Source organism: Elgaria multicarinata, chromosome 17 (assembly GCF_023053635.1).
Source record: "Elgaria multicarinata webbii isolate HBS135686 ecotype San Diego chromosome 17, rElgMul1.1.pri, whole genome shotgun sequence".
Classification (NCBI taxonomy): Eukaryota; Metazoa; Chordata; class Lepidosauria; order Squamata; family Anguidae; genus Elgaria; species Elgaria multicarinata.
The window spans coordinates 23509521-23533968 of NC_086187.1; the positions used below are offsets into that span (position 1 = coordinate 23509521).

At 47.5% G+C, this 24448-nt stretch overlaps 1 protein-coding gene across 2 annotated transcripts in view; it reads right to left on the reverse strand.

Annotated features, from left to right (window-relative positions):
- The window catches only part of SDK1 (sidekick cell adhesion molecule 1), a 563777-nt gene that overhangs the window by 92058 nt on the left and 447271 nt on the right, over nt 1-24448 (reverse strand). For both annotated transcript variants that reach the window (XM_063143659.1, XM_063143658.1), the window contains exons 28-29: nt 23857-23955; nt 5950-6144 (exon numbers count right to left, since the gene is read on the reverse strand). In XM_063143659.1, the coding sequence (XP_062999729.1) occupies nt 5950-6144; nt 23857-23955 (294 nt within the window). The remainder of the gene's footprint in view (nt 1-5949; nt 6145-23856; nt 23956-24448) is intronic.

Here is a 24448-nt window from a genome sequence, read left to right on the forward strand (position 1 = left end):
CCTCCGTTGCCTGATGGTGCCCAAGCCATTAGCCCGGGAGAATCCTTGACACCGACAGTGTGAGTAGTACCAGGCGATGCGAAGGTCGGCATTAAAGAGTTTGGGGTTATTCTGTTGGTGGAAGCAAGTGCTGGTCTGTGGCCCGGGGGGGATTGGGCTCTTTCGTCTGATATGTGTACCTAAAGCAGGTGGCGGATCCTATCTTGTATTCCCTTTCTCCCCCGCGACAGAGTTTTAGTCTGTTTCTTCCTAATGATTTCAAAGGTCTCCCTCACTACCACACAAACTCCCTGACTGCATGTAGGGAACTGTTCCTGCCAGTCCTCTGGAGTTTAGACAATGCAAAGAGCAATTATTTCTGGCAGGAAAGGCAAAGCGTCCAGGCGCCGGCAAGGCTAGCTTGTGAACCCAAGTAGCTGTCTTATTTGCTACACCCGGCTATTGATTATTATTTTTTAAACTTATGGATAAAAACACCCTTCCTCCATTAGGGATCCCAGGGCGGAACACACATCCTTCGAAAACAAACAAAAACAAAGCTAATATTAAAATCGTAACAAGCACATGGAAAAGGCAGAAACACACCAACACAAAGCGACAACTTTTCAACCCACAAACCAAACAGAAATTCAACAGGGAAGGGTAACTGGGTGTTGCTGTTGTTTAATTTGCTGCCTTTTTTTATGGCTGTGGCATGTTACTTTGATTGCCTTGTATGAGTTTTTAAAATATTTCTTATTTATACTATACACCACCCTGGAATCTCATGTGTTGAAGGGCGGTATCAAAATGCTTTAAGTCAACAAATACATACATACATACATAAATAGGTTGGAGATGCTGGTGATTGAAATTAGGGAATTCTGGTTGCCAAGCAGGCTCTCCACTGCTGAGCTAAGGCCTTTCCTACTTTTTTAAGGGGATGGGTCTCTGCTGCCCCTTCCCCTCCAAATGGGGGTTGGGGGGGAAGCAGTTTCTTGCCAGCATGAATTGATGCTGAATTGCACCATTAGAATCCATCCAACACGTATCAGAAAGCTGAAAGGGCATCGCAGTAACATTGAAAATCCGACGGATTATAGAAATTCAGCGCTGCCTTTGGTTTTAGCAAGTGCACCTGGCAATAAGACGCTCAGGACAAGCTCTGTATTTCTACATACCCATTTGATACGTGGGTTTCTAAAGGAGCTTAAGGGATTATCGAGGTGCCCGGCGCCCATTAAATGTGAACGAAATGTAAATCTGAGTGGCTAACTCCCAAGTGCCAGTTTGGGGGGGGGGGGAAATGGCCCTACAGCGGAATGGACGTGACACTGATCGTGGGTCTGCTATCAAAACCAGCAGCCTCACATCTAATTTCCTCTTCTCTCCCCAGAAGGGGGAAAACCAGGAGATGACGCTGTCATGCCCTCCGTCTCTCCTGAAGGAATAGGTGGGAGCCCACCAGGGACAGGTGCGCTGGGATGGAGAGGAAGGGCGCCTACCAAAAGTTCTTCAGGGATAGGTATTTCCTGAACGGGGCTCCACACAGGTGCAGAACCCATATGTATGATGCACAGAGGCCATGAAGAAGAACCAAAATGCACACTGCCTGGTCCTGTTTTTTTAAAATGTGGATGAGCCCAGGAGAGAGAGAGAGAGAGAGAAAGGGCCCAGGGCCTAAAGAAGGTTCAAAGCATGGTGGAACAAATAGGAAGAGAAAGCAGGCGCCTCCTGCTAGTTGCTACAGAAGTGTTCTAGATGAGAGTTCTGGAAATCATGGTAGGAACACATTGTGGAATGCACAGCCATCACAGAAGTATTTAATTCAAAGCATTTAAAATGCACATTTACCAACTGGAGTGAGCATAGGGCAGCTGGTTGCATAACTTGAGGCTGATGACGTCCCCGACAACAGGTGCCAGCAACTCACATGCAATGGCATTCCACACAGCTATCACGACATGCAGTGGTGCTATCTAAAAGATTAGGATGTTCCCTAAGTTCAAAAAACACTGCAGTTTGAGTCCCTGGGCAAATCTGTTGTCTCTGTAAGAAAGGGGTGGGCAACCTTGGACCTTCAGATACTGTTGCACTCCCATCAGTTCAGCCAGCGTAGCCAAAGGCCAGGGATTATGGGAGATGTAGTCCGGCAACATCTGGAAGGCTAAGATCCCTCACCTATGCAGTGAGAGAAGTTCAGCTTGAAGCTTAGGCTCATCAAATGCATAACAAATGTGTGTTCATTTTGGTAGCAGCAAGAAGACCTTTAGCTGAGCTATTTATTTATTTATTTATTACATTTTTATACCGCCCAATAGCCGAAGCTCTCTGAGCGGTTCACAAAAATTAAAATCATGAAGAGCATAAAAACAACCAACAATGGCTGTCCAATGGCGTGCCGCACTAGCAAATCCGTGCAGTAACAGCTGCTGCATCAGAAAACTCCAGAAACATCACTTAATATGCTTCTATCCCATCTGACTTTAGGAAAGTCAATTTGATTTACACAGGGTTTCCCTGTGGTCTCTCACCCAGGCACGGATCAGGTCCACCCTTCGTGCGCTTCAGCTTTGGTGCTGCATCCATCACCCACTCGCTCACCCCGCATGACATCATGTTGCAGGGGTGGGCATGAAGGATAGTGTTGCATGCCAATACACGGACGTAGATGCTTAGGGCTGAAGCGCCAGCCTGCCTCAGCTGTGGCACATAGGCTTTATATCGTGTTGTCCGCCATCCAGTTCTTAGAAACTGAACGACTCTTCGCTCTCACTGCTCAGCGGGAGATGACGTAGGTGGGACAAACAGCCACACATTTGGGGTGTGTGCGTGTGAGGGGTTGTGCTTTATATCTTCGCTCTAGCATTCAATGTACCCCTAAGTGCTTAACGCTAATAGGGCCTATTGTTATTGCAGAGAGAGAGAGAGAGAGAGAGAGAGAGAGAGAGAGAGAAATTATGCAAAGCAGCTATTACGTGCCCAGCGGTATCTCCTGCACAGTCTTGTTTAATTGGCTTTATCGTGGCCGAGGAGTAGTGGGGGGAGGAATGCTTTCCAGGCAAACAGCGTTTTTGTTTCTAATTGGTGGGAGAGTGTCTGTTTGGGAGGGCGTGGGAGGAGTGAACCATGTTCACTCATGTGCTTAAAAACAAACCAAACCAGGATTCTAGTCATTGATGGGTACTTCACTATCTCCTGCAATTTTGAATTTCTGAAATCCCCCCAGCATTGCAATTAGGGTGGCCAGATGCAAAAAAAAAAGAGAGAAAAAAGGGCAGGGCTCCTCCACCATTAGGCGTTGTGTAGAAGAGGGAATTGGACGTTTTAAAGTTTTTGTTCATGTTCTTTTTAAACATGAAGGGTGAGCTGGAAACAGAAATGACTATTAAAAGTGCAGGAGCCCTGCCCTTTTTTAAGTTTGTTTTTGCACCTAGCCCCCCTAATTGCAAGGCTGTTTTGGTGTTGCGGGCCGAGGTTTTTCAGGACTGAGAGGTCTTCCAACTCAACTTGTGCCGTACCCGTTTTGTTCCCGGCCACGCCGTCTGACTCGCCCATGCGCGGGCTCGATTCCCAGCTGCTCACGGTGCATTTGTAAACACACCGTTCATTACCAACGGCAGAATCCATCTCTAGCGCGCTCTACTCCCAAAGAAACTGCCCCTTTACCAAGCAGCCCTGGGGCTTCCTAATGCGTGTGGTGATGGGAGCATGAAACAGCACAATGCGCAGAGGAGGTGCGCCGGACATAACGTGAGCAAGCGGCTTTGTAGCCTCTGTGAACGGTTCTCATTGGAATCCACTGAGGAAAGAGACACCAACGTGAGGGATTAAGCATCGTTTACCCGCGAGTGGCTGCGTTCACACTTCAGTTTAGCCCAGGGGTCAAACCGGGAGTGCAGACAAACCCTGACATGCTTTGCTCCTTGCTTCTGTTTTCACCGACACTTCAAATAATTTCCCCTCAGAGGCAGCGGTAGGTATTCTGCAGGTCTGGATTTAACGTCTAGTTAATAATAACCATGAGAGTGATGGACAAACGGACGATGGCTTGGGGGAAACAGGTATCCTAGGAGAGAAGTAGACGAGGGCGCTGATCACGGCTGCTCTAGAACTGCCAGCAGCCAAACCCGGCTCTCTGAGTTTCCATCCGGAAACATTTCCTATAGGACGACTCTTAGATTCGCTATCATTTGGTAGTGAGTTGTTGTCAAGTGTCTTGCGCAATGTCGATTTTATGCAGCACGGCCACGGGAAAGCAGACTATACATATAATCAATCAGCAAGCAAATGAGGTCTGCGTATGGAAGATAATGTGTATGATATTTAGAGCCAGTTCCCATGGTTTGGAGTGAAATTCTCCCAACTTTTTGTCACATTCGAGCCTGGCCAAGGATCAGAGCCTGGAATGGGTAACACAAGCGTGATCCTTAATAGACAAGCAGGACAGCTGGGCCTTGCCAGGGTCAGGGAGTAGGCCTGGCACAGGCTCCAGGGCTTGGAAAGTGTTGGGTGCCCTATGTCATAGGGTCTATTAGCTGCAAGCTAGCTTGAAGAACAGAAGCAATGGGTACTAGTCCTGTTGGCTGTGGGCTACCTCCAGTTTCAGACGCAGTAAGCCTGTGTAGCCCAGTTGCTGGGAACGTGGGTGGGATGGCGCCGTTGCGTCATGTCCTGCTTGTGGGTTTCTCATGGGCAACTGGTTGGTCACTGTGTGAACAGACTGCTGCACTCAATGGACCCTTGGTCTGATCCTGCAGGGCTCTTCTGATGTTCTTAAGACAGCGGCAGGCAACTGTTAAGCTACCCCTTAAAATTCTGCCTGATGTAGCATTGCTCCGGGGCATTATGGGAAATTTAAAATGGCAGCCTTCCAGGAGCAGATCTCCATTTTAATTTCCCACCATGTGATGTTAGGTCTGAAGCACCATGGGAAATTGATCATGGTTGCTTTCTAGACCCAGCTGCCCATCACGGGGGTTTAGGACAGCTTTCAGCCCTTGTAGGCTTTGCTGGGCCATCAGAACTTTGGCAGCTTCCTAAGGGTGGCCCCCAATGTTGGCCTCTGTCCCTGTGTGTGCACCCAGTTGCTTTATCCCATACAAATTATGGCTCTTATTTGTGACATGTGGACACCGTTCTGGTTATGAGCAAAATTTGCTCATTTGACATGGGGCCTCTTTCAGCCCGAGGGACAAGTTCCATGTTAGAGATGCTCCTGAGGGCCACATTCTAGTGTTGGGTGGAGCTAAAGGCAAAAGTGGGTGGAGCCAAAATATTCCCCAAATACCAAACAATGCCAGCACATTGTAGCTCTGAGTACTACCAACAAAGCCTCCGGAGAGACATTTCGACCTTTTAGAATGGGGAGAAGATTGCCAGGAAAGCCAGGAAATGACCCAATGGTTGGTTGTCAAGGGAAAGGGGATGGAGCAAGAGGAAGTGGCCATAATTCTGGGCAACCCCAGAGGGACGGAGTGGGTCTGCAGGAGAGCGGATTGGGCCTGACGTTCCCCAGCCCTGCTCCACAGCCTTCACAGTGGTTGCCCACCACTCACAGCGACCTCCTGCCATTTTGCACCCCAACACAGCTGCCCCAGATCCTCAAAAGAGACGAACCTTCTCTCCACAGCCCAGCCCAAAAGGCATTTTTCTCGGAAACGACAACACACAGCAAAGCGGAGCCAGGGAAACAACACGGATCTGGTCACATCTGCCTTCTGCAATTTGCCCAATCAATCCTTCATTTTCATTTTGGTGATGATACTCTTTTTTTGGAGTCAGTGGGAAGGTCTGTGGGAAATCGCCTGCAAAAAGGGCCTTGTCCCTGAGCCAATATAATAAGGGGGAAAAGCCAACCCACCCCCACCCCCCTGGGCCAGCTAATGAGCCTGAGTAACCTGACTTGGGACAAGCGTAACACAGATGACTCTTGCAGAAGTCAGCTTCCGTCCCAGCTGCAGCCGTTACCTCTTTTTTCCGTTGTGATGACTGTGGCTTCCAAGGGTTCCCCCCAGCCCTGCCGGGTCTTGGCAGAGGCTCGGAAGATGTACGCCGATTCGGGCAGGAGATCTGTAGCCACAAACTGCCGGACTGTGGAGCCAACTTCCACGGTGGTGAACTTGTTCGGGCTGCTGGTTGCCAAGCGGTATGCAATTTGGTACCCTAAATTAGTAGCGACAAACAAAAAAGAGGAGGAGGAGGAGGAGAAGAAGAAGAAGATGTTCACAGGGGTCGGCTTTGTTTTTCCAGTCTTTCGGCAGAGGAAAAGTGCCAAGACTAGCAGTGCGTCCTAATTACTTATTTATTTGGAGGCAAAACAACGTAATTTGCTGCTTTTAGGATTTACCAGCTGAGTTTTATGACATCCCTCCCCATCCCCCACGCCTGATGCAGTACATTATGTAGGAAATTACTGAGTTCATGATGAATGGAAAAGGCCTTCAGAGTGATAATCCACCATGAAATGTGTTCCACATTTCATTCTTATACGAACGAGATACAAGAACAGTTTCATCTTCCTGGAGCATATTGATGTGCTGTGAAAATGTAACAGGTACCAAAGCAAAGAATCCGCAGGGGTTTTTGACAAGGTAAGGCCGGCCCAGACCTGCACCGACCCCATGTCTCCCCCTCCCCTCCCCAAATAGTTTCGTGGGGCTTTCAATGGTGATGGGAAAGAACTTCATGCTCTTATCCCATAGCCTGAGAGATGATCAAATGGGGCAACCGAAGCAGGCTAGAGGTTGACACGCATTTGATTTATTTAGTACACTTCTAATCCCACCTTTCTTCCATCATGGAACCCAAGGCGACCGATAAGATGTTCCCAGGTAAGAATGTAAGAACATCAGAAGAGCCCTGCTGGATCAGACCAACGGTCCATCTAGTCCAGCGTTCTGTTCACACATTGGCCAACCAGCTGCCCACAGAAAAGCCCACTAGCAAGACATGAGTGCAAGAGCACCCAGCAACTGGTGTACGTAGCCTTGCTGCCTCTGATACTGGAGGCAGGGCTAGGAGCCATTGATGGTCTTCTCCTCCAGGTTTTTGACCACCCCCCCTTTTAAAGCCATCCAGTTTGATGGCCATCACTACGTCTTGTGGCCATCTTCTTGAGTGGACTCAGACCTGCATAGTTTCAACCCATTGGCCTCATTATGTGCCTTAAGACCAGTTCCCGGGGCTTGGGGCGGCAGCTCAAACCAGATGAGGGGTGGGGAATAATCTGACCGCCATACAAGCCTTTTCAATGGTTGTCATTACCTCCAGTCCAACTATGTGAGTCAATGCGTTCAAGGCTAACATCCCCCAAGGTGACGCAGCACCAACTGTTCAAACTCATTCTGCGAACACTTGCCAACCCGCCAGGCTCGCTTTCTTCTGGAGCTTACTACAAGCCCTGTCCGGCTGCTAAGCTCCAAAACCAATTTCTATCAGAGATGGCTTTGCTTTGCTTGCAGCGAGAACCATGAAATGCGCCATCAAGTTAGATGGTGGAGAATGACGGCCAAATAAACCCGACACAGAAGCAGCTGAACTCAGTTGTGATGGACATCTGCTAGCCCTCTGGACTCTGAAGAGTTCTGCAGAGACAGGAGCCTAATTTACCTCCCTTCCATCCCCAACCCCTCCCCCCCAAAAGGCCTTTATATTCCCACTGAAGTTTGGATAGTCACTGGATTCCAATTGCAAGGAAAGAAAGGGAGAGCTGAAAACAAGAGCGCAAGAACAGGGGATGGAGAACAGCAGAAGGACGCTTGTGATAGCGGGGATCCGTCCGTCTCCAGCAGAGACATGGCACCGACTCTGCGATACATAAACAAGGCAAGAGGCAATAAAAGAGGAGTCGGAAACATTCTTTGCCGAGCCAATTCTGTGCGCGCCGCATATTCACACGCGGATTTTGGTGTTTAATTGGGATACAGATGGAGCTAACTGTGTGTGGTGGGGCTAGTAATGTTTTAACAGATAACCTGTCCTCTCCTTATATGTCACTGTCTCCCCCACACACACACCCGCTGCCACCCCCACACACACACTGGAGGGAATGGGATAATTTGTGACCGTGGAATGGGAACGCGGCTGTTCCTTTCGTTTCCCCAGCCGCTGTATCATTGTGAGTCACGTCTCGTATACTTCGCTGCTTCAGAGGTGCCAGAGGAGAGGACCATGTTTCACTGATGCTCAAATTACAGCAGACAAGATTTGAGAGCGAGCCCGGCTGTTGAAGCCCATCTTGGAAGCAGGATGTACGCAGATGAGAGAGTAGATGGGCCACATATATTTTCAAACTTGGCTCCATAAAATCAAGCATCTAAGTGTGTGGCTTTGCCAGAGCACCTGAACCACAAGTAGGAGCCAGGAAGAGCTACGAGAGAAAAGCTCTCAAAGTGATGATTTAGCTGCTCATCCCTAGACATGGACAGACGGACGGACGGACACACACACACACACACACGCTGAAAAGAATTACAACTTGAAAGATCAAATCGTAGAAATAGTTTTCATAGAATCTCAGACTGGAAAAACCATATTACTCCTTGTGCATTTAAGTGGTTTCTAACGTACTTAATCTAGACACAAGAGAGAGGTACTGTTAGTGGGTGGTTCTTCTGCCTAGATGCAAGGGCAAGCCTGCACAAGGTGACATGCAATAACGTTGTTATACGTAGTATAATAACAGGATGAACAACATACGTTAAAAGCAGCAACTTGGTTGAGTTCACCCTGCGCCTTTAAGAAAGGGATAATCTCAAAAATTTAAGCACATTCATTTCATGAGTTTAAAAGCCTGAACCCTGGAAATGTCCTTGTGAGTGGATCGACAAATGCAGGTTGCTTACCTGTAACTGTAGTTCTTCGAGTGGTCATCTATGCATTCACACATATGGGCTTTGCGCCTGCGCAGAGACCAGACCGGAACCTACTATAGCTGAGTGGAACGTTTTTGGCGGGAACCCCTCCCCCCACGCTACCGCGCACGTCCATGGGGTTCCCGCCCTTACCTCAGTTTACAGGAGTCCGACGTTGTGCCCCCATAAACATGAGTGTAAATAAAGTAAAGTACATTCCACAATAAAACAGTGTCATTTATAAGTCTCGCACCACCAAGTGGGGATGGTGGGTGGGTTGTGTGAATGCATAGATGACCACTCGAAGAACTACAGTTACAGGTAAGCAACCTGCATTTCTTCTTCGTGGTCTCTATGCATCACACATATGGGCGAGTAGCAAGCTGACATACCTTTGGAGGTGGGTTGGTGCATCATCTGAAGATCTCCGAAAGCACTGTCCTCCCAAATGAGCAGTCCTGCCTCGCACGGGTGTCCAAACTGTAGTGCTTAACAAACGTGGATGGAGTGGACCACGTTGCGGCTCTACAGACTTCAGTCAGTGGAACACCTCTGGTGAAAGCCACCGACGTTGAAACAGCTCTGGTGGAATGAGCTGTCACAGGTTTCACTAACTCTAATTTAGAGATAGAGTAGGCCAATTCAATCGTCTCCACTATCCAGCGTGACAACCGCTGGCAAGAGACAGGGAGTCCCTTAGAAGGCTCACCATAACAAATAAACAATTGCTTTGTTTTTCTAAATGTCTCTGTCCTGTCTTTGTAAAAAGCAAGAGCCCTTCTTACATCGAGAGTGTGCAAGGAAGACTCAAGAGGTGTAGTTGGATTAGGGAAGAAGGCAGGCAAAGTAATATGCTGGGACAGATGAAAAGTAGACACTACCTTAGGCAGGAAGGCTGGATCTGTGCGTAGCACAACCTTATCCTTATGAAAGATAGTGTACGGGACATCTATCCTAAGAGCTCTAAGCTCACTTGCCCGTCTTGCCGATGTAATGGCTACTAGAAAGACAGTCTTAAAAGTAAGTAGCCTAAGGTCTGTCGAAGCCATGGGCTCGAAGGGCTTGCGTGTCAGTGCTTGCAGCACAACTGACAGGCTCCATGGAGGTACAATACTTTTCACAGTTGGTATTGTGTTCTTAAGCCCTCTCAAAAATTTCTTAGTTGTTGGGTGGGTAAAGGGTGTAAACCCATCTATGCCTTGGTGAAAAGATGTAATTGCAGCTAAGTGCACTCTGATGGATGTAAGCTTAAGTCCCTGCTGAAAAAGCATCAGTAAATAATTGAGGATAAAGGCTAAGTGGCAAGATTCTGGTGTTTGATCTTGTTCTGAAGCAAAGTTCCGAAATCTCTGCAACTTTGCTGCATAAGCTTTCCTAGTGGAAGGCTTTAGCGCTGCCAATATAATGTGATCCACAGTCAAAGTTCTAGTTCCAGAGGAGGAGTGGTTGTTATCCTCCATGCAGTCATCTTGAGGGTCGACAGATCTGCGTGTCGAACCCTGCCCTGGTGTCGAGACAGTAGCTTCGGTGTCGACGGGAGTCTGATGTAATCCCCTCTCGATAGCCGAAGAGCGTGGGAGAACCACGTCTGTCGAGGCCACCACGGCGTGATCAGGATGCAATCGGAGTTGTCCATCTGGATCTTGGCTATCACTCTTGTCAAAAGTGGAAAGGGAGGAAACATGTACAGGAGATTTCCTCTCCAAGTCCTGGTGAAAGCGTCTCCTAGAGAGCGCTTTCCTTTTCCTGCCCTGCTGCAAAACTTGGCGCAGACTGCGTTGTCCTCGGTAGCGAAGACATCGACAACAGGGCGGCCCCAGTACCGAAAAAGGCTTTCCCGCACTTCGACGTCGAGCTCCCACTCGTGGTCGACATGGAAGGATCTGCTGAGAGAGTCCGCAATGACGTTTTCCTTGCCGGCTACATGGATCGCAGTCAGGTAAGTCCTTCTCTTTATGCACCAGTTCCATATCCTGAGTGCAGAACGGTTCAGGGGGTGTGATCTTGTTCCACCCTGCCTGTTGATGTATGCCACTACAGTAGTATTGTCTGTCGCGATCAAGACCTTCTTGCCCTCGATCATCTGTGCAAATGCTTTTACTGCATTTTCTACTGCCAGGAGTTCGAGATGGTTGACGTGATGCTCCCTCTGTGATCGAGACCAACGACCCTGAGAGGTTAAAGAGCTGCAATGGGCTCCCCATCCTTCTAAGGATGCATCCGTCGTGATCGTTACCGAAGGCGCGTCTTGTTGGAATGGAACGCCTTCGAGAAGAGTCGACATCGAGAACCACCATCTCAGGGATGCCCTCACTTGCTTCGGTATCGAAAGGTAAGTTCGTCGAGCATTGTGTCTGAGGTCGAAAGTCCTCAAAAACCAGGCCTGTAAGATCCTCATTCTGAGTCTTGCAAATCTGATGACTGCCGTAGTAGCTGCCATCAATCCTAACAGTCTCTGAATTGTCCATGCCGAAACCTTTCGGCGGCTCTCGATATCGATGGCTAACTGCTGCAAGGTGTTCGCCCTGGTTGACGGTAAGTATGCCCTCCCGTCTCGAGAGGATAGGGTTACCCCTATGAAGTCCAATCTCTGCTGTGGAGTCAAAATGGACTTTTCGTGGTTGACCCACAGCCCCAACGAGTCCAACAGGTTGAGGGTGGTTAATATGTCTAACTGGAGCGCCTCGCTGTTGTCCGCTACGAGGAGCCAATCGTCCAGGTATGGATAAACGTAAATGCCTTTCTGCCTTAGGTGGGCGCACACCACCGCCATGACCTTCGTAAAGACCCTCGGTGCCGTGGCCAACCCAAACGGGAGAACGGTGAATTGGTACTGGGATGTGCCGATCGAAAACCGAAGGTAAGCTTGATGCGACTTCCTGATGGATATGTGGAAATACGCATCCTTCAGATCCACCACTGCGAACCAAACTCCTTTCTGTAGAAGCTGTAAAATTGAAGTAACCGTTGTCATACGGAACTTCCTCGGGGTGATGAACTTGTTCAGTTGTCTTAAGTCCATGATCGGTCGAAGACCTCCATCTTTCTTCGGGACCGTGAAGTAACGGGAGAAAAACCCCTGGTTGAGTTCCTCTGCAGGTACAGAAGAGATGGCTCCCTTCGATAGTAAGGTCTGTACCTCGAGCAGCAGAGGAGGGGATGGAGTCGTTACTTTCACGCCGGAAAAAGGAGGAAGGGCATCGAACTCGATGGCATAGCCCGAGTTGATGATAGTGAGCACCCAGGAGTCTGTTGTTATTGACTCCCATAGATGGTAATGGGGTGCTAGGCGATCCGCAAAAGGGGGTGGATCTGGGGCCGAAGAGTCAAACACGCTGCTTCTTAGAGAAGTCAGGTTGCCTCTTATCTTGTTGATATCGAGCTTGGTATGGTCTCTTCCTCTGCAACTGTTGTTGTTGCTGCCGAGGTTGAGGTTGGTACTGAGGCCGGTATTGCTGGTGTTGTTGCGTTGGCGGTCTCACCCATCTCTTTGGCCTATACTGCACAGGAGGAGCAGTGAACCCCATCTTCTTAGCCGTTGTTCTCGCTTTGTAGATGGAGTCCAGGGTTTCATCAGTGTTAGTATTAAAGAGTCCTTCGCCATCGAATGGCATACTCTCAATCCTCCACTTGGTTTCATGGGTCAAATTAGCTGATCTGAGCCACGCATGTCTCCTCAGAGATATTGCGCCCATCATCGATTTCGAATGGCAATCCACTTGGTGTCGGGCCGTGGATAATTGCTGCCTGGCGATTGCAGAGGCCTCATTTTGAAACACTCTCGCCAGCTCCTTCTTGTCCTCCGGGAGGTGTTCACATAAGGACCCCATCTTTTCCCACAGGAAAAGCTGGTACCTCGCCATCGTCGCTTCGTATGCTGACGCTCTAATACCTAGAGAAGAAGAGGAGTAAATCCTTCTACCAGTCTGGTCCAATTTCCTCCCTTCCCTATCCACCGGTGCCGAATGTGCCTTCTGCGATTGGCCTTGGGCTGACTCAACCACGATGGAGTTAGGCTTTGGGTGCTGTACCAAAAATTTGACGCCTTCCTCCTGGATTCGATAAAGAGTCTCTAATCTTTTAGACGTAGCCTGAGTCACAGCAGGTGTCTTCCAAGACAGCTGAGCTGTTTGCTTCAATGCATGTGGAACGGGAATAGCAAGTCTTTGATTAGTGGTAGTCTGGAATACATCATAAATGGGGTCCACAACCGATTCGTCCGTTTGTTGGATATCTAATCCCAATGCCTGTGACATCCTAAGCATATGGTCAGAAAACCTGACCATATCGTCCGAAGGAGAGGAGGGGTCGTCATCGTGGACCTCATCCTCCGGCGAAGGCATCGTTGGAGTCGCAGACACCCTCGATTCCGAATCTGAAGGGTAGTCTTGCTCAGGAGAAGACAGCGTAACCACCTGCAATTGAAGTTGGTCTGTTGGTACCGTGGGAACTGCCCCGGTCGACGCCGAAGGTTGCATACATTGTCGAGGAGTAGACACCCTCGAAGCCTGATGGTCAGGTGGTGAAGGTAGTGGTAACCGGCACACTCTTGTCATAGGTGGCGGGTGCGCATAGTAACCTTCCCGGGGACTCTGTCGATCCGGAAAGTAGCGCTGGGGACGATATCGGTCCCATTCATAGTCTTCATATCTTGGCTGAGGATCGGAGTATCTAGAAGCTCCGTCCCATTCACGACGAGGTGTAAGTCTTGGAGATGGTTGTAGTGGGATTAATCCCTGCAACGTTTGAGGCCTTGTAGGCTGTTGGAAAGAAGCCGCTGACGCGGAATCTCTTAGTTCACCCTCCGAAAGGCTGAGTGGGCGTGTCGGTACCGTGGCCATCGGTACCGACTGAGATCTCGATGCCGAGGGAGGCCTCGACATCGACGCGGTCGGAGCAATGGGAGGCGTGGAATGACTCCTAACAGGCTCCGCCGCTCGAGGTGACGCTAAGGTGGATTTTTCAGCGTCCCTCTTTTTCTTCTTCTTCTTCTTCTTCTCCAGCTCCGAAGAAGGTTTAGGAGTTCTGGCTTTCTTTGAAATCTTCTTAGCCATAGAACTCGTCAAAGACCGGCCAGGCGTGAGGGGTATCTGTGCCCTATGAGCTCTGGCTTGCACCTCAGTGCCGCGGTCTGCTGGTTTGTCGATAACGGGCTTACGGATTGCCGTTTTTTCAGTAACGGACTTACCAACTGCCGTTTTTTCCATACTGGGAGCCTCAGTAGCCTTGAGAGCTTTTTCCCACAATATAGAGCGAAGTCTATCGGCTCTATGTTTCCTAGTTTGTTTTGTAAACGACATACAGTGGTGGCAGGCCTCCACAACGTGTCCTTCTCCCAAACAAACGAGACAAAGAGAGTGTCCGTCCGTCGGCGGAAGTTTCGCCCCACACCTTACACACTTCCTAAATGGGGCTTTCGTTGCCATACGGGCCTCAGGCGACCGAAGTCGCTGAGGGAAAAACTATCTACAATTTGATTAATTTTTTTTTTTTTTTTTTATATAGATAAGAAAGAAGTAAGAAGAATTAGGAAAGATTAAAGAATGAACAGGTTTAAAGAAAAGATTAAGTAAGTTAACTAGAAAAACGCTAGAGGTTCGGTTAAGCTGGTCTATGCACAACGGCGGACGACGAAGAACTGAGGTAAGGGCGGGAACCCCATGGACGTGCGCGGTAGCGTGGGGGGAGGGGTTCCCGCCAAAAACGTTCCACTCAGCTATAGTAGGTTCCGGTCTGGTCTCTGCGCAGGCGCAAAGCCCATATGTGTGATGCATAGAGACCACGAAGAAGAACTTGGATATTTCTCACTTCTATATTATTGGTATAATTAAGAATACCAGCTCTATATTTTTGTAAGAAATTTGAAATTGATTTGGAAAAGAGCGGGAGGATCCATCTTGTTATTTCATCTATTTGAAATCTGCAATGTGTTAACAGGAATATTAGGAAAAAAAATGTACCAGCTGGGTGTTGTTAGGCATTCGCATTAAAAAGAGTCTAATCTTCAGAGACCATTAGCTGTGCACAGCTCATAAGGGGGCCAGTATGAGAGAGGGAAAGAGGCACCCAATTTTGAATATCTTTAGCTTTACCCTTTGCAAATGTTATGCAGACTGCCCAGGTATGTATCTTACTTCCCACACTGTGAAATCTAGGCCTGATTTAATAAATGCTACAGCATTTTAGTTAACTGATTTTTAAAGCCAAGGAAGAGAGAGCGCATCGAAGGAGGCACTGGAGTGATGTGGTCTGACCTTTTCCAGTTCCTGCACATGTGCAGAAAGCAAAACCAAAGCCACGGCAAGAATCAGCTGGTAGAGGAGGCAAGCGGGACAGAATGGAGGGGGGAGGCGCACTACAGCAAACAAGAGGCCAAAGTGAGTGCAAAAGTTAGAGATGAAATCAAAATAAGCACAGGCATCAAAACAAAAGCCCGGTGAGAAAATACAAAACATGGGAAGGAAATTCACCTTGGTCTGCAGAGTGATTACACTTGCTATCAAGAGCAAACCAGTTTAAATCCATCTCATTTCTTGCTCTGTTCCCCCTTCAAGCTTGGGCAGGATTGGTAAAATGGCATATTCAGCTATTAGTGCATTCAGCAACTCATCCAATTGGCTGATTATGAGGAGCTGTATGAATTAATGTAATAAACGGCATCATTTAATGCCCTCCATGCTCACGGCTGTGTGTGAGGGAGGGGATTCCCAAGAAAAGTCCTTGCTGATCACGCTTAAAATGGTCCAATTGCTGGGCCCATTTTACGCTCCCAGGATGGAGATCCCAAAGGACATGAGTGTATTCCATGTTGGGGGCCTGAGGAGGAATCTATGTGAGGCGTGGGGAGGCCCTTCTTCATTAGTACCAGCTGGGCAAACTACGGCGAACACCCAGGTTGAGGGCCAACAAGAAGGAGCAAAGGAAGGTTTCAATAAGTTATTTGATACTCTTAGTAATAGTGACACCTGCTTCCATGGAGCTAAAAACTAACAGATGTTGGCTATGGAGAACAACATCTAAGGCTAGCACTTCTTGAACCGATTTGTCTACTGTAAGAATGTAGGGATATTGTGAACAATCCAACAGGCTCACTCACAAAAGTAAATAATCCCATTGGCTTCCTCACAGGTAGGCCTGGGGCTAGACGTGGGAAGACGTGGTTGGGCACATGTTGAAGGCCAACACCCCAGCAGGGCCCGCTAACAGAAGCTCTGTGGAGTTACTCCTCCTCTTTATCAATTAGATTACTGCAATGCGCTCTACGTGGGGCAGCCTTTGAAGATGGTTCGGAAGCTGCAGCTTGTGCAAAATGCAGTGGCCAGATTGGTAACCAGAACCAGAAGGTTCGAACATATAAGGCCGATTCTGGCCCACTTGCATTGGCTGCCTATACGTTTCCAAGCCCAGTTCAAGGTGCTGGTTTTGACCTATAAAGCCTTACATGGCTTGGGACCACAATATTCTCCCGACATGAACTCACCCATACACTGCGCTCAACATCTAAGGTCCTCATCCGGGTGTCTACTCCGAGGGAATCTCAGAGGATGGCAACAAGGGAGAGGGCCTTCTCAGTGGTGGCCCCCCAATTATGGAATGATCTCCCCCATGAGGCTCACCTGGTGCCAACATTGTTATCTTTTTGGTGCCAGGTTAAAACTTTACTCTTCTCTCAGGCAGTTATCAACATATGCTGAATTTTTAATTGACCCCAGAACAGTTGTTTTAAATCGATATTGTTTTTAAATGGAAATTGTTTTTATGCTTTTGATGGTTTTAAATTTTTGTATATCTGTTTTTAATATTCATTGTTTTTAACTTTTGTAAACCGCCCAGAGAGCTTCGGCTATGGGGCGGTATATAAATGTAATAAAATAATAAATAAATAAATAAATGCAACCTTCTTGTTCACTTCTTGCTTCCCCCCAGACTGAAAACGCATCTCAGAACACAGCTTTCTAGGAAAACAAAATGGTGGCTACTCCAACTCTCTTCCCCTAAAAAGAATTTCAACTTAACCCCCTGAAATATAGCTGAAGGAACACAGCCAGCTTGAGGTGGGTGAAATGGGCCCTGTGAGTTCTGTACAACCCTGTTCTACGTCAATCTGATTTGAGCCTGGGGGAGCTAAAATGCACACACAGGCCTTAGCTAGACCTAAGGTTTATTCCGGGATCGTCCTGGGGTCATCCCCGTTCCTGTAAATGACACACAGGGGATCCCAGGAGCAGGCAGGGATGACCCCGGGACGATCCCGGGATAAACCTTAGGTCTAGCTAAGGCCACAGTCTGCCCCATAAATATGAAAACTGTTGAGACAGGTGGCAAAAATGAAATTAAAATTAAAAATAACCCCCAAACTGTGAATCAGCTACAACACCAAAATAATGCCTAAGTGAGATCGTTCCATGGGAAAGTACTGGAACACAAAACTTCAGCGACAAAAAGAAGAAAAGACCAGGGGAAGTGCTGGGTGAAATCAAAAGAGGGAAATCAATAGAGGTAAATGGAAAGTGTTCAAAGAGAAATTAATGTATGCCCTGGGGCTACAGAAGCAACGTAGCAATAAATGCAATAGGCATTTTAAAGGCCATTAAGACATGAGGAATAGAAACTCGGTATGAAACGGAACTCAAAAAATTGCTGAACACAGTAAAGAACATTACAAGAAAAAAAAATGCAGCAATATTCTCAGAGCAGAATGGAGATTGGATATGAGGCTGGAAGACGTTTTCAAGGCATCGGAAGAAGCTCAGATTTGGAGAAAGAAATGAATACGATTAGGCCTGCCTTGCGAGAGAAAAATCATTATACAGAGAACTTAGAAATACTTCCACAAGAATGTAGAGGCTGCCAATTCCTGCTGATTCATTTGGCTATCACCCAGATATGAAGTTCTCTTCTTACTGTGTAAGTTTCATAAGCAATGCTGTCACAGACACTGCCCGCCCCTCCCAATGACTGACTTAACCGAACAGCCATTCAGATGCAGCGAGGTAGTTAAAAGACCTACTGAACACGTTTTTTGATTGGCTGATAACATAGCTCAATTGGATAATGGGACGATATATCATAACATCAAGGGTAAGGAGAGGACACATCAAGGGCCTGTTCTCAAGGGGAATGCCGAGCTTCCAAAGGATGTGCTAACAACTTAGGCAGTGCAAACAAGAACAAGGGAGCAAAATTTCCTCCACCCTCATTCCAGCAACAGATAGCCAGAGGCCTCTGGGTAGTTCATAAGACATGAAGGCAACTGGGCTTGTCCACAGCAGAAGGCACTCAAAGGAACTCTGCCTCTAGTTAGCTAGCATGGCTGTTCATAGATGTATCACTCACTGATTTGTACAACAGAGTATTTGTATGCATACTCAGAAGTAACACCACATCCAGAGTTACTTACTCCCAAGTATGTGCCTATAGCATTGCACCCTAAACCTTCTTTCAAAAGCCTACGCTAGTCATTGTCACCACATCTCGTGATGGTGTGTTCCATAAATGTATTCCATGCTGTACGAAGAACTACCTTCCTCATGAATTTGCACTGTTGTTTTGGCCTAAATTTCCATATAAACCTGACTGTTGCCTCTTTTAGATTATCAAGTGTCCTTCTTTAAAAAAACAACGTGCCCTACAAATTTCATCAAAGAAAGTGATCTTGGCATGTAGTCCTTTCTGAACCGAATAAAAGACAAGAGTTTAATGTGACTCTTCAATAGGGTGACCCTATGGACAGGGCTCCTGTATCTTTAACAGTTGTATTGAAAAGGGAAGTTCAGCGGATGCAGGAGCTATACTAGAGTGACTAGATTTAAAAGAGGGCAGGGCACCTGCAGCTTTAACTGGTGTGATGAAGAGGACATTTCCCCAGATTTCCCATATATACAAATGACACCTGCTGAAATTCCCTTTTCTATGCAACTGTTAAAGATACAGGAGCCCTGTCCTCCTTTTCACAGGGTCACCCTATCTTCAATGTCAGGGGAGGATCTACACTAGTGCTTTATAACGGTTTATAACAACTGTTGAGGCCCAGGACACATTTCATAGGCGGTTTTCAAACTGCTTTCAATGTGTTATATTCTGCTTGGTGTAGATCTGGCCCAGGTCACTCTAAGGCAAGCTACCTCTTCACTACCCCATCCCCACGTGAACACGAAGGGGCCTTAGCTTTCCACTCTGAATACTAATGCTGTTTTTAATGCTCATCACTACAATACAAAGCCCTTCAGCCCTAGGAAATTGCAGCACATCTGAACATACAGACAGCTATTAATTTGTTGCAGAACTGGGAGGAGAGATTCTGCATAAAACCAAGAGATTAAAGTTGTCCTCGTACACATTGCTGATTTTTACCACTTAGCATTTCAAAGGCAAGAGGTGTGTGCGAACGCAACATGAGATCAAAACAGCAATTTGCAAACTTGAGTTACGTCTAATTCTGAACCAGTTTCTTGATGCGGGTTCTTCTGACACATACAGTAGGCCGTAGCTAGATCAGGCTATATCCCGGGGCGAACCCAGGGATCATCCCTGTGCATCCACATGACACACAGGGGATCCAGGGATCAGGGATGGATCATCCCTCCCTTGCCCCGGGATATCGCCCTCCCCTTTGGGCCCGCTTTTTCTGCGGTCCTGGGCTGAGCCCGAGACCGTGGAATGTGTGGCCTGTTTCTGCGGCTTGACCCCACTCCACGCGAAGCCAGGATCGCTGCGCCCATCAGGGGTAGGGTGGGGGGAGTGGGGAAATTAATTTAAATTTTAAAAAAAACCAGTTACCTTTGAGCACAACCATTCGCACGACCAGCAAATTTTAAAAATGGCGGGTGGACGCCTCTCTTCCTAAGGTCATCGTGCCTTACGTGTAAACAGGGGAGAGATCTCGCGTTAATCCCAACGGAGGTCTCCCCTCCTCTCTCCCGGAACAAAAGGTAGGTCTAGCTAAGGCCATAGTTACTTCAAGATGTATGCTGGATGTAGAGAGGACAGAAGGGCACCAACGAGGGAGTAGGCTGAGTTGGAAAGAGGTCTTCCTTACAGAGGGGAGGAATATACACCCGTAGTAACAATGTAAGGAGTAATATGTGGAGGTAATGGACTGAATTCACCACTTTGATGGCTGAAAGCGAGGAGGAGCTGAGGAGCCTTATGACAAAGGTGAAAGAAGAAAGTGCAAAAGCCGGGTTGCAGTTAAACCTCAAAAAAACCAAGATTATGGCAACCAGCTTGATTGATAACTGGCAAATAGAGAGAGAAAACGTGGAGGCCGTGACAGACTTTGTATTTCTGGGCACAAAGATTACTGCAGACGCTGACTGCAGCCAGGAAATCAGAAGACGTTGACTTCTTGGGAGGAGAGCAATGACAAATCTTGACAAAATAGTTAAGGGCAGAGACACCACACTGACAACAAAGGTCCGCATAGTTAAAGCAATGGTATTCCCCGTAGTAACCTATGGCTGCGAGAGCTGGACCATAAGGAAAGCTGAGCGAAGGAAGATAGATGCTTTTGAACTGTAGTGTTGGAGGACAATTCTGAGAGTGCCTTGGACCGCAAGAAGATCAAACCAGTCCATACTCCAGGAAATCAAGCCAGACTGCTCACTTGAGGGAGTGGTATTAAAGGCAAAACTGAAGTACTTTGGCCACATAATGAGAAGACAGGACACCCTGGAGAAGAGGCTGATGCTAAGGAAAGTGGAAGGCAAAAGGAAGAGGGGCCGACCAAGGGCAAGATGGATGGAGGATATTCTGGAGGTGACAGACTTGACCTTGGGGGAGCTGGGGGTGGCGACGGCCGACAGAAAGCTCTGGCGTGGGCTGGTCCATGAAGTCACGAAGAGTCGGAAGCGACTGAACGAATAAACAACAATGGACTGGAATGCGAAAAGGAACATCCAGCAAGGTGTTTACTGTCATACTCATATTTTCCAGTCTCAGGAGAAACTTGTGTATTTTAATACATTTGAGTAAATTTTGGGAATATATAGAAGAAACAATAGTCCATGGACTCCGCGCGGCCTGAGGATGCAACAGATTCCACAGGTCAGATTCCTAGAAATCCAAACGTATTTTAGCCTGCGTCAAATTTCTCTAGCATCCCAATTTTGGAGGCAAGGCTACTGCCAGGCAGGTGAAAGTATTTCTTTGCTATTTTCCAAACAGACTGTTCCAGGTAGATGGGATTTGCCCATGTATACGAATCCTGTGTTTAAACGCCTGGTTTTAATTTGACAATAAGCACACAAGGTACAGAGTTCCATTTGAGATAATATAAGCATCTCAAACACCAGGAGAACCCAGCAGGATGCTGCCTGAGACAGCTAACTGGGGCCAAGACTGGAGGGAAAAAAAACCCTTCCTTTTTTCCCTTATTGTATGCAAAGGATTCTGGAACAGCTGTTTTCAGATCTGATCTAATGACACTCCAAGCACCTTGTGGGCCCTATTATCATCAGCAGAATATTTTCGGCTGCCATACACCATCTGAGAAAATGCCATCTACAACACGCAGTTCCAGGTTTTATTTAACCCAAAGCGAAAAGCGCCTCACGGTTTAAGGGAACTGCGTTAGATGGCAAAATCAAACCAACAGGACTACCTTAAAAAATAAAGTATCACTACGGGTGCAGTCTGAAAACGCTAAACATGCTAAACGCAAAGTTTGATCAGTTTCCCAGAGAAGAGCTCACACAGCTTTTATCAGCTATGATGAACAAACAATTAATTTCCATTGGTCTACTCTACTCTACATAGGACTAACATTGGATACTACCCTTAGGGAGCAACCCTGTGGCCCATAGACAGCACCGGTGGGTGGTGGGTGGATAGGGCATTTTGGATTCCTGGATTCAAGGTGAGAAACAGTGCTCTGATTATTATTATTATTATTATTATTATTATTATTATTATTATTATTATTATTATTATTGTTATATTTATATAGCACCATCAGTATACATGGTGCTGTACAGAGTAAAACAATAAAATAGCAAGACCCTGCCGCATAGGCTTACATTCTAATAAAATCATAATAAAACAATAAGAAGGGGAAGAGAATGCACCAAACAGGCACAGGGTAGAGTAAACCTAACAGTGTAAAAGTCAGATCAAAATCAAGTTTTAAAAGCTTTAGAAAAAAGAAAAGTTTTTAGCTGAGTTTTAAAAACTGCGATTGAACTTGTACTTCGCAAATGTTCTGGAAGAGCGTTCCAGGCGTAAGGGGCAGCGGAAGAAAATGGACGAAGCCAAGCAAGGGAAGGAGAGACCCTTGGGCAGGTAAGAAACATGGCATCAGAGGAGCGAAGAGCACGAGCGGGGCAATAGGGTGAGATGAGAGAAGAAAGAGAGGAAGGAGCTAGACTGTGAAAAGCTTTGTAGGTCAACAGGAGAAGTTTATATTGGATTCTGAGGTGAATTGGAAGCCAATGAAGAGATTTCAGACGTGGAGCAACATGGTCAGAGCAGCGAGCCAAGAAGATGATCTTAGCAGCAGAGTGGTGAACGGAAACCAACGGACTGATGTGAGAAGAAGGTTGCAGTAGTCCAACCGAGAAATAACCAATGCATGAACAAGAGTCTTGGCAGAAGAGACAGACAGAAATGATCGAATCCTGGCAATATTATACAGGAAAAAACGACAGGATTTAGCTACTGCCTCAATATGTGGAATAAAGGAGAGCGAGGAGTCAACTATAAAGCCAAGACTACGAGCTTCCTTCATTCCTTCGGTTATGGAAACTGACTTCTCAGCGTCAAACTACACATTACTAGATGGACTGGGGGCCCAGCATGGGCGAGGTAGGAGGGCTTTAACTTGTATCAGGGGGCTTTAACTTGTATTGTTCTTGAGCCCTGGTTTTGGAATGGCTGCATCCACACTCTTGATACACACTAGTATGTTTTTTAGTACTGAAGCTACTTGACTGGGCTGAAGGCACGGCAGGAGAGAGTAAGAGCAGCTAAGGCTACAGGAGGGTGTTTTGCGGAAGTGAAGGGTGAGAAATAATGAGACGAGACACAAGATTGGATTTAAAATAAGGGCCACATTTATTGAAAGGCTTGCAGAAGAGGGGCAGGCCTAAGTGGGCATCAACTATTGACCACCCTCGAGGCCATTCCGGGATCGGGCGAGGCAATCACAGCCCGAACAGTGGCGCTTGTTCGTTTGTCACCATACGTGCTTTCCCCTTATGGGGTCGGGAGGCCTTCCGGTGTCAAACCCCCCTCATGCCGCTGGGCTCTGAGTGGTTTGAGGAGGGTTGGCCTCAAAGGTAACCCTTATCCCCCCCCATCTGGTCCCGTTGGACTCCCAGTGGTTGGCCCTCAGGGATTACCTCTCACCATAAACGGTGCCCGTGACTGCTCACCAATTAACACCTCACCCCAGATGCTCGCTCCTATCCGCCTCCCCATCAAATGTGACCAAACTGCAACAAATTAACGTAATTAAACACCCTGCCTGTCTTACAGTGAGAAGTAGGTGAAAAAAACCCCTCATAACCAAGTTAGATTATGAGCAAAAAATTCCTACTCAGCCTCTGAAAAGACGACCAGCAAACCCACACTGTCTACAGGGAAGGGAGGGAGGGAGGGAGCCGCGCAGCGAAAGAGGCTGATGGGAGGAGCGTTTTGGCTTTTGTAACCTGCTCCCCCTCCCATCACGAGCGGCACAAACTGAGGCAGCCCATTGGCTGACCTCCCCGCCTCATCACACCACCCTCACCCGCAATTAGCCTCCCCATGCCCAGGCTTCGCCGGGCAGTAAGGCATTTCTCGGATTCCAGAATTCTTGGTTGACTGTAAAGAATACTCAGAGCACCCAGAGCAATACTTCATCAGAGCCTGAGAACTTCTGAAGGTTTCGATAGCTAGAAAATGATGTTGAGATGCATCCTGACTCAACACCCTGACCTTCTATTTTAAAAAGTCTTCTAGTTATTAAAAATGGAAGGTGACGTGATAAGTCTATGGCCGACGCCCTCAGTTCTGCCCCGATACAAAACCGTTGCTTTTGGCTTACCGAGGATAATTCCATTGGGCTCTTCAGGTGGCTGCCACACAATACGCACCGATGTCAGCCTCACCTCAGGAAACACGAGCCGCACTGGCGGGCCTGGGGCTAAAAGACCAAAAGAAACATCAAATGCATGTTATAAATCCTGAACATTTTTATATGACACTGATGCATGCAACAACAACAACAACAAAAAATTCCCACAAAAAAGGAGGTCGGGTAGCAGGTTAGACGAAAGACCCTTCTCCACCCTGAGACCGTGGACAACCGTTGCCAGTCAAAGAAGACAGTACTGGATTAGACGGGCAAATAATCTGATGTAGGAAGAGCCAGATTCTTATGCGCCTAATGCACTTTTGACCTAGTAAACTAAAGACATCAGCGTGGTTTTGAGTGCAAGAGGCTGTAGCAGCATGTTCATGGGTTTCCTACGAAGAACATCTAACAGGGTTTGAGGTCTCTACCATCTTTGGTATGACATGGTGCCCCCCTTCAGAAGACACCTTAAACCTCAGCTTTAACCACAGTGACTAAGGCAAAAAGCCTTAGTCACCGTGGTTAAAGCCATGGTTTAAGGTGTCTTCTGAACACGACCCGG